A 9,597-nucleotide genomic window follows, 5' to 3' on the forward strand; every position below is an offset into this window, starting at 1 on the left:
AAAAACAAAAGATGAATATAAGTCATGTTTTGACCTCTGCAATTACAAAGTGGTTATCATCAGTGTCCAGATGCTTCTGATTACAGCGAACTACTGCTTCAGCAACAATGACCAAAGTGTCCACTTGAATACATTTTTTTGGCATCCCCAATGTAAGTGATATTATACAGTATTTATCACTTCCCCTCTGATTTATTTCACTTAGCCCTCATATAAGTGTATCAAACTAACACATTTGATGCCTTACACTTATACAATGTTATATCAGAATTGGATTTCAATAAAAACAAGATAAAATAAGAAATAAAATATAAAAATAAATGAATTTAGTTACAAACATAGGTATAGCTTAAGATGACTATAACTTTTAGCTTGAGTAGATATGAGAATGTTTACTGAAATAAAATATCAGAAGTATTTTTATTTTTGGAGTAATGTGATGAGTTTGATTTAGAACAGTAAAATCTGAGGTGTTGACAGGAGAGTACAGAATAGTTCTACCGACAGCTAAGAATTGGATTTAGATTCTGAATTATATGATTTGCTTTGCTATAGGCTATTCATCAGTCATGTTGTTTAGGGGGAACATCTTATATAAATATAAAATACTATATTATTTTGAAGTTCTCAAATAATCCTGATTTATAGAGGTGATTCTGTAGCCTTATTTGTGTTGCCATTTTTGTAATCTTATCTTTTACCTGAATCTGTCTTTTCTTCACATGTTAAGGTTGTAATAGTTTTCACTTTGCAATCAACAATAGATCTGGCCATGCTTAAATTGATTAAATGATTTATTTTACTGCTGACAGATGTGAGTAAATAGGATGCTAATATGAAAATGGGAGTGGCTTATATTTGACAGGGAATAACACTATATATAAAATATGTGAATAAGTATTGTTAAAAAGCTTTAGCTCTTTTGGACTTCTAAAAGATATCTCCCCTGTTCCTTTTCCCTGCATATATTGCTAAATTCCTATACCTTATATTGTCCATTTTTAGACACTAGAACCATCTTTGCTAATGTAATTTATTTTACATGCAGTATATTTTATCAAGAAAAATTCAAATGTTTTGTCAAAAATTCAAAAGCTTTTTAAGCACTTCTCTCAAATATATAAATTCAAAGAAATATGTTATTATTACCATTAAGAAGATTTATTAACTTATAAAACTCAGAAACTTGTTCCAGTAGAACCATAACTTTTTTTGTTTTTATAAGTATATCATTATTATCATGTAATTGGATTTATTTGCTTCCAAAATTAGGAAACTTTTCTCTCTCAGAGTTTACATTTTCTCTATGCAACATATATTTGAAATTATTTACCAGTAAATCATTCTCATATTTTATTTCATAGTGCTGTGTTGCATCTTATTTCTGAGCCACCGATGGTAACTGAATATTGGCCTTCTAAATGGTTAAGTCTTTGTGTACCGTTTACATTATTGATATCCCACTTGACCATACATCTTGCACTTGTTATCTGCTACTCCTGCTGACAGACCAATAACCCTTTATGTTAAATACAAAATGTATTATGTGGATTATCTAGCATCTGCAGAATTAGCAGCAGATCACTTTGTAATAAGTTATTTTATTTTAAACACTATGGTGATTTATTCTGACCAAAATACTGTGTACCTGTATGTGCGTTTCTGCCATTTGTTAATCTATAAATTAAAGAAGCATTCTGGACATATTACAGCTGAGATATCAAAAGCACTCTCAAGCCAATACAATGATATCATCTGAACATTGTGTCTCATTGCTCAGAAACAAAATGAAAATTCAAATATCATTTGATTAATTAAGTCAAGTCTGACCTAGGAGGAGGGAAGAACACATTAAAACTGCTGTTTCTGAAGTAACTGAGGTATCCTAAGAATTCCAAGTCCAGTAAGATTGCTCCTGAGGAACTCACAAGTGGGTGAGAAAATGTGTATATATATATATATATATATATATATATATATATATATATATATATATATATATATANATATATATATATATATATATATATATATATATATATATATATATATATATATATATATATATATATATATATACATAGGCATTAAAATTCAATGCAGAAAGAAATCTAAGACATTTATTACAAAGTGATCTGGAGCACAGCTTAGATTGTCACTTCTCTAGTAAAATTATACAATCTGGCATCGTTCTCTTACTGACATCTGGCTCCCTTACTCAGGCATTCAGATCATTCAAAGACTCTAACCCAACTTACGCCTCCAGTTTTATCTTTTACTACACAGTTTAATCTTCACACTGTTATACCTACATTCCCCCTCCTCCCCATTTATTTGTTTAATTTTAATTTCATTTTATTTTCTACAACCTTCCTTTCTTTTTAATTTCTTACATACTTTGTTCCTAGAGCCCCATTTCTGGTCATACGATTCTTATCCATCAATCAAAATAGAATACAAGCACCACTGTCAACATGAAAGCTTTCACAAAAGCGGTCTTTCTTTGTTCTCTCAGAGAAGTTTGTTTTTAATTTGTAACAATAGCCATCAAATTGTATATTCTTTCAGAATGTAATGGTGTCTTTTCTCTTCAAAACACATTGAATGGAAGCACCTGCAGGTAGAGATAGCTACTTGTATATACGTTTGTTTCACATCACCTAGTACAGTGCCTTGCATATACTGAATAAAAGGTATTTGTTAAATTAAGCTGGGTAAACTAGTAAAGATCATAGGTACTAGAGCTAACATGTATCAGAGCAGAACTTCAGAGAACTCAGTTCCTAAATAAAATGAAGCAAGGCGAGGGGAGCAGATGGAAAGTGCCGGGAAACGTAGAGTTATAACTATCTAGGTGTCTGCCTGTACCCTTTCCCATTCCCCCTCTTACCTATGCCAGTATTCTCCATAGGGTTTCTGGAGTAACCATGTGGAATCACTTTATAGATTCCCAGACATTTTTGTTGACTGTGTGACACCTGCCTACATCATGGGGATGGAGTAGGATGGGGAAATGGCATGACATCCCCAGCCCTAGTCATAAGAATATGCTTTTAAATTACTAAAATTTAAGCACATCATATAATAATCTATTATTTAAAAAAATCTATGATCTATATATATAGTTTTAGTGACTCAATGATACTGTTTTAAAATGTCCACATGTGGGGCAGGCCGAGTGGCTCAGTTGGTTAAGAGCTCGCTCAAGAGTGCGAGCTCTGAGCAACAGCGGTTCAATTCCCGGCCCGAGCTGAGCTGCCGCTGAGCTGCCAACAGGTGGCAGGGTGGCTCAGCTAAAATAAATAAATAAATAATGGCTCAGCTAAAATAAATAAACAAATTAATTAATTATTAACTAATTTTGAAAAAATCCACATGTGGAATGATTATTATGTGCCAACTCTACTTTGAATATGTGCATTAATAATTTAATCTTAGCCATAACCCTCAGAAGTAGGAACTCTTATTACCCCCATTTTACTGAAAAAGGTTTAGTAATTTATCCAAATTCATACATCCAATGAAAAATCTAAGAAGACTAGCTCCAAAACTCATCTAAGTTCCACACTAGGCTGTTTCCAACCAGAGAAGACACTTTCAAAGAAAAGACAAGGTAATAGACTATTTATATTAGCAATTAGCATTTACCCAATGAGAATGAATTCCTTTTAGCCTTCTGCCTATGAATCTCATTGGTGATTCTAAGCTACAAAGCTTCAGTCATTCAGCATTTAAAACTTGATCTGCGAATGACCATTGTTTTGGGATTGGTTACTTTTCAGAAACCTATGTCCACCCCAAAATTTAGCATTTATACATAAAAGATAAGACAGATATCAAAACTACCTAGCAATATAAATATTATATAGCAATAGGTAGTTTCCCAGGGCCAAAATAATATTCTAACAAGATACAGGGATGTAGGGAAAGATGGTGAAACCGATTTCAAACACTCTATGAAGGGTTTGCCTCCTACACATTCTCCAAGCTTTAAAACCTGACCCAAGTTTGTATAACTAGGAAAAGTTCTGACTTGTATTGGATATTGATTCAGTGACTTAAACAATGACTGACATAACAGAGATATATATATGTATATATATATATTTGGGGTAATAGATAAATCATTTGGTTAGGGTAACTCTAGCTGATGAGGTTTCTAGCAACTAGGTTCTAAATATTTGCCATTCCTTAGGTTGTTGTTTTCACCTGTATGATCAAAACTGGATCAACAGTGCCACATTCACAGTTAAGAACAAAAGAAAGGGGCAAAAAATTAGCAGAAAGCAAACAGCATGACCCAAAAATTGTACATATATCACTTCTGCTCAAATGCTATTGGCTAGAATTTCACCACATGACCTCACCATGGCGAGTGAGATGGAGAAGTATAGCCTCTATTAGGCAGTCTATTCACACTTGAGGGGTACTATTACTTGAAGGAAGAAGAAAGCATGTATATTGAAGCCCTATCACAGTCTGTCCCACTGGCAGTGCAATTATCTCTGCACACACTTCTTCCCACAGAGAACACATTCACCTCCTTCAAAGTCCCCATAAGTTCATGCATCCAGCTCAATCCAGGATCTCTGGGTCACTTGCAATTTTGTGCATGTGGATATGACTTCTCCTAACATGGCTACTTACCACACAGCAGAATTCTGGTTACTTTCTCTGTACTATTCCCAACGTTGCCCAAATAATTACTATACAAGGTAGTGTATTCTGAATGACCCCAACAAAAACTGCCAATTGAAAAAAGAGAATGGGATTTACAGCACAATCAATGGTCCATGGTATTTATCACAATCCATCAGGCAAGAAATACAAAGACCTTGTAGCCTTTGCCTAAAGTAAGCCTCTTGGTTCGTCCATCCATCCTACTGCTTCTGGCAGTGCTCTGTAGTGGGAACTCTCTTGCCAATAACGCTTTCTGACACATCTGAAGGGTGTACTTGGGCTAAAAAGCTTTCATCATATGCTGTTTTGGTTGCAGATATATGGCCCACCAATGCTTTAGGGTTTCCAACAATTAAAGATTTCTGCAGACTAGGCCTGTGGTTTCTTTGATATGAAAACATCATCAACAACAGTTGGCTTCTCAGTATTTTTCTCTAGTGTGTTTCTTGTGCAAGCAATCCTACTTCTGTGATTTAATCTAGAAATCATTCTTAAGTCCAACATCTTTTATATTTTTACCAGGTTGTGAATTTAGCCCATTCTTCTCTCTCTCATTTTAAAGGTGGCTTACTTGACAACACTGCTAAAAACAGAAAAAATGATGTTCTAATAGGAGTGAACATTACCCATTTTCTACTTGTTCATCTGTTCCTGAAGCAGAGGTTGCAAGTTGCCCACCAGAGCTCTGTCCTTCCATCCCATTGTGAAATTTTGCTTTTATAACAACTGCCTAGCCAGGGACTTTCTCAGGCCTCCTTTGCATCTTCATAGGACCAGTAGGGTATGAGTGAAAGTGATACGTGTCACTTCAAGCCTGCAGTTGTTATGACTTGGTGTGCCTTCTCCACCTGCCTCCTGCCCTAGCAGCTGCATGGCAGTGCCCTGGGTGACCCTAGAAACCAAGTCAAAAAGGCAAAAGTCCCACCAGCTATAGGTCTTTGAATTCCTGCTCGGAACAGAATCTATGCCCCTGTGGCTAATAATGTCTTCCTCAGACTCATATGAGTGAGAAAGTAACTTCACTATCCTAAAAAACCAGAAAATTTGGTATTGTTCTACTTACTTTGCATTACCATAACTAATATAGAACTGTCTTTCTATATTTAGGGTATTTCCCAGGTTACACATTTTACTGGGGAAGAGAGACTGTCTCCTAACTAAAAATCTGAAGAAGCTGGTTACTTGCTTTTCTAGATTCTGTGGCTCCTGGGTGTGGGTCCATAATCCACACTCTGTTGATGAGATTCACCCTGGACCTTGATGTAGGAGGCTTGCTGTGAGTGAGGGACTGGGCAGAATCCATTCTGGGATTGTATTATAGTAGTTGGGCAGCAACATGCCGATGCCTGAAAATCTTGTGAGCTATGTAATACACATTTATTGAATGTATTCTTTAAAAATACCCACATTCATTATCTTGGCTTGTAATTCAGACCGATGACTAAGACTCTGTAGAAGGTGACTGAAAACACCAAAAATAATGATCGACATGACACCATTTAGATCCAGACACTAGGACCAGGGTTGTCTGTTAAAGGCATTTTTTAAGTGCATGAAGTTCACTTTTACTTTGTTTTCATATGAATAAAAATGTGAAGTCTTTAGAATAAGAAAAATGCATTCGAGCTTGTTAATTGGAAATGAAATTAGCTGTCATTTGAAATGGTGTTTCTACCAAGAGAATCAGCCCTCAATGCATCATTATATGCTGGATTATTTCCTAGCAGCTGAAATGAAAAACAGATACTCTCCTATTATTTTCAGATCATGTTAACTAGAACATGGCTTTATAATCTGCATACTTCCTCAAGAATATTTCTCTAACACATATTTCAATATTCTGACTTAATGTATGGGCAAACACGTTTTTAAATCAGTGGTTCGATAACTGACAAAGAACACCTTAAATATTGTGTGAAGTAGAATTGTAATTCAGTAAATTTAATCAAAGATATACCCACAATTTATTTTTGATTGGGGAAACATTCTTGATAAATGATTATTATCACCCTTAACGTTGGCATTCAGAAATGAGATACCCACATTGTAGGCTGTCACTTTCACTTCTTTCTTCTGTCATCCCAAAATCTTATTAGAAAGCAAAAGGAACATCTAAACTATACAACATTTCAATTTTTGCAGGGATTTAAGAAGCCCCCATTTCCTCTCACAACATATAGTTTTCATTATGCATCATTATGAAACTGATCATTTCAGGGAATTGCAGCATATGTTTATTTTCCTTTTTACTATTTGACCTCTCACAATTCTGAACCTATATAAATAATGTGCCACTTAAATGTCACAATGAGATGTTTACAATAAATTAATTAGTAATATCAGAAAAGAAAGTACATTGTTTAATTTTACAATAATATAAATATAAATATCTTAAGTATAATCAAGGGATATTTCCTAGTAGTAAATATTTCAAAAGACTTCTAAGAGATTATTAATGTTTTTTAAAAATAAGCCATTTAAGATTACAAATTAAATTAAAATTTAATGGTCTGGCTTAAACTGTAAATTATAACTCTTTTTTACAATCTTTAAAGAAAGATACAAATTTTATATAGCATAGTAATACTTATCACAGTCAATTTCAGCTAGCAATGATAGTGAAAACAAAAATCCTAGATGAATTTGATCTGCAAGGAACTCAAAAATCTAATTTTAAGTGTTACTTTCCCATTCTCATTTTATTAAATAATTTATCAAATTCATTGTTTGACCACTTTCAACTCATGGTGGACAGTAATGTATTGACTATTCTCACTTCTCTCATATCATGCACACATTTGTATCAGAGTCCAATCAGGAAAGATAAAACACAATATTTTAAGCAGGAAAAACAGGAAAAGAGTAAAAAATCATTTTCTCAATCAGTGCCTTTCTTTCATGATTTGCTTACAAAGTTTAAAACTATTTGTTGGTAAAACAAAAACTGTTAAAGGACCCAGATCAATTTTCATACTGCAAGATAAAAGGGTGGATTTGTTACTGAGAGTCAGTAAATGTATAACCAGCAGAACATTGTACTGAGAGTAGGATATAATTTATTTAAAATTTTAGATATTGCCAAGATCCTACCTTGGGAAGTCAGATATTATAAAGTAGTAGTTAGAAGCATCCTGCTATGTCAACGAGCATGCTTATTGCTTAATTCCAGTGCTAGTACAAAAACAAACAAACAAAAATTTATTTCACTGGTTGTAAGTTTCTGCAAATGCAAGTTGAAAGAAATTTACCATTTTACTTGCATTGACTATATTAGCAACTGGTTGTTGGGAAAGTGTTGTATTTAAACTTACTATTTCATGTAAACACAATTAACCATTTAAAATGAATAAATCATTTTGTAATATAGTCACTAACAAAAAAGAAATTTTACAGTCAAGGAGAGGCTCAGTAGTTCATAATTTTTACCAGATTCTAATTGGCCAACTTATCTTAGTTGATTAATAAATCTGATTCTCAGTGAAGTTCTCCATAATTTCCATAGTTTCTCAATAAAGAAAAGGGCAAAATAGATTGGAGAACATAAGTCATGTTAATTATTATTAAGAATTTTCTCAAGAGTAATATGTCTAGACATGCTCAAGAAGAGGATTTGTTTGGCATAAAATTAGCATCCAATTCATCAGCATTTATTGTTCTCCATTGGGTCTAAGGTAGGTGTGTGTGTGTGTGTGTGTGTGTGTGTGTGTGTGTGTGCGTGTGTGTGTGAAGCTTTGTAAAGCATTTTAATTAAAGTAAGTATAGATTCAATTAGAATAAGCATAAATTAATTGCTTTTAAAGATCAATGCTGTTAGACAAAGAAGTGTTTTTCTGATTACTGAAAAATGGTGAAGACTCTGAAACTAACAAAAAATTCTTGAATTACTTCAGATCATTGAAATATATTTAACAGAAATAGCTTTTTTGTGTGGAGTTATTTTAATTATACTTTAACCTTTTAATTATAATTTCAAGTGGACTGGGCATTATCAAATACCGTATTTGAATAATAAGGTTAAAAATTATGCTATGATATAATATCTCCAAGAAAAACAACAACCTTTTTGTAGACCAAAATAGTGTGCCATTGAATGAAAATATATGAATTAAATAACTGAAAGCATAATTTCCATGAGTGGCAAATCCATTTTCTTTTAAGGTAATTGTTTCTGTTAGTAGAGAAGAATGAAAATGTATAACCTCTGAACACTTGGTAAAACATATAAGTCATACAAAATCCCTCTGTCTACAAGTTACTGCTAAAATAATATAAAGAAAATTGAGTTATGTTGACTTTCTTCTGTATTACTATATTGTCTTCCTTTTAAAAAAGAAAAGGTTAGGGCATGAAAATAGTAACTCCCATTTTAACGTTGTTCTGGGTAAGTGGAATGTGTCAATGGTGTTTTTTATTTCAAATATTTTTATAGAGCATATCTAATATTTTGCTGTAATTTCTCTCCATTTTTAATTTAACTTAATTTCTCTCTCTATGTCTTCCTCTCTCTGTATCTTTTCTCTAAAGCTTCTCCATGGGTTGATAACAGCAGAACTCCAAACAAGATTGACCTTTACGATGTACGCAGAAGACCATGGTAAGAATTATAGGTAATCGTGAAAAGATGACAGAGATAAAAGGTTACATGTTTTTTTTAAAAAGCTGTAGGGAGTCTTTCCATTATTAGGATGAATATTTTCTAACTATTTAAAGAACTCTGGTATTTTAAAAACATTTTAATAAATACATACAGTTAGAGGTCAATGAAGATGATGAGTTCAAGTGGGAACAATAATATTGTTGAAATTATTTATTAAATTCATTTCAAATCGACTGCTTTAAGTTGTATACTCAATTTCATCTCCCAAGCACTTTTAGCTTGTGGAGATTTCTGTTGAAAGGAATGCCCCCCTTACCCCA

The 9,597-nt window shown here is 33.2% G+C and overlaps 1 protein-coding gene across 11 annotated transcripts in view; it reads left to right on the plus strand.

The window, feature by feature from the left end:
• CACNA2D1 (calcium voltage-gated channel auxiliary subunit alpha2delta 1) overlaps positions 1 to 9,597 on the plus strand; it is a 484,358-nt gene that overhangs the window by 360,019 nt on the left and 114,742 nt on the right. For all 11 annotated transcript variants that reach the window (XM_019660718.1, XM_019660719.1, XM_019660721.1 and 8 more), the window contains exon 8: positions 9,205 to 9,274. In XM_019660718.1, the coding sequence (XP_019516263.1) occupies positions 9,205 to 9,274 (70 nt within the window). The remainder of the gene's footprint in view (positions 1 to 9,204; positions 9,275 to 9,597) is intronic.

Source organism: Hipposideros armiger, unplaced genomic scaffold, assembly GCF_001890085.2.
Source record: "Hipposideros armiger isolate ML-2016 unplaced genomic scaffold, ASM189008v1 scaffold_326, whole genome shotgun sequence".
In the NCBI taxonomy this organism is placed as follows: Eukaryota; Metazoa; Chordata; class Mammalia; order Chiroptera; family Hipposideridae; genus Hipposideros; species Hipposideros armiger.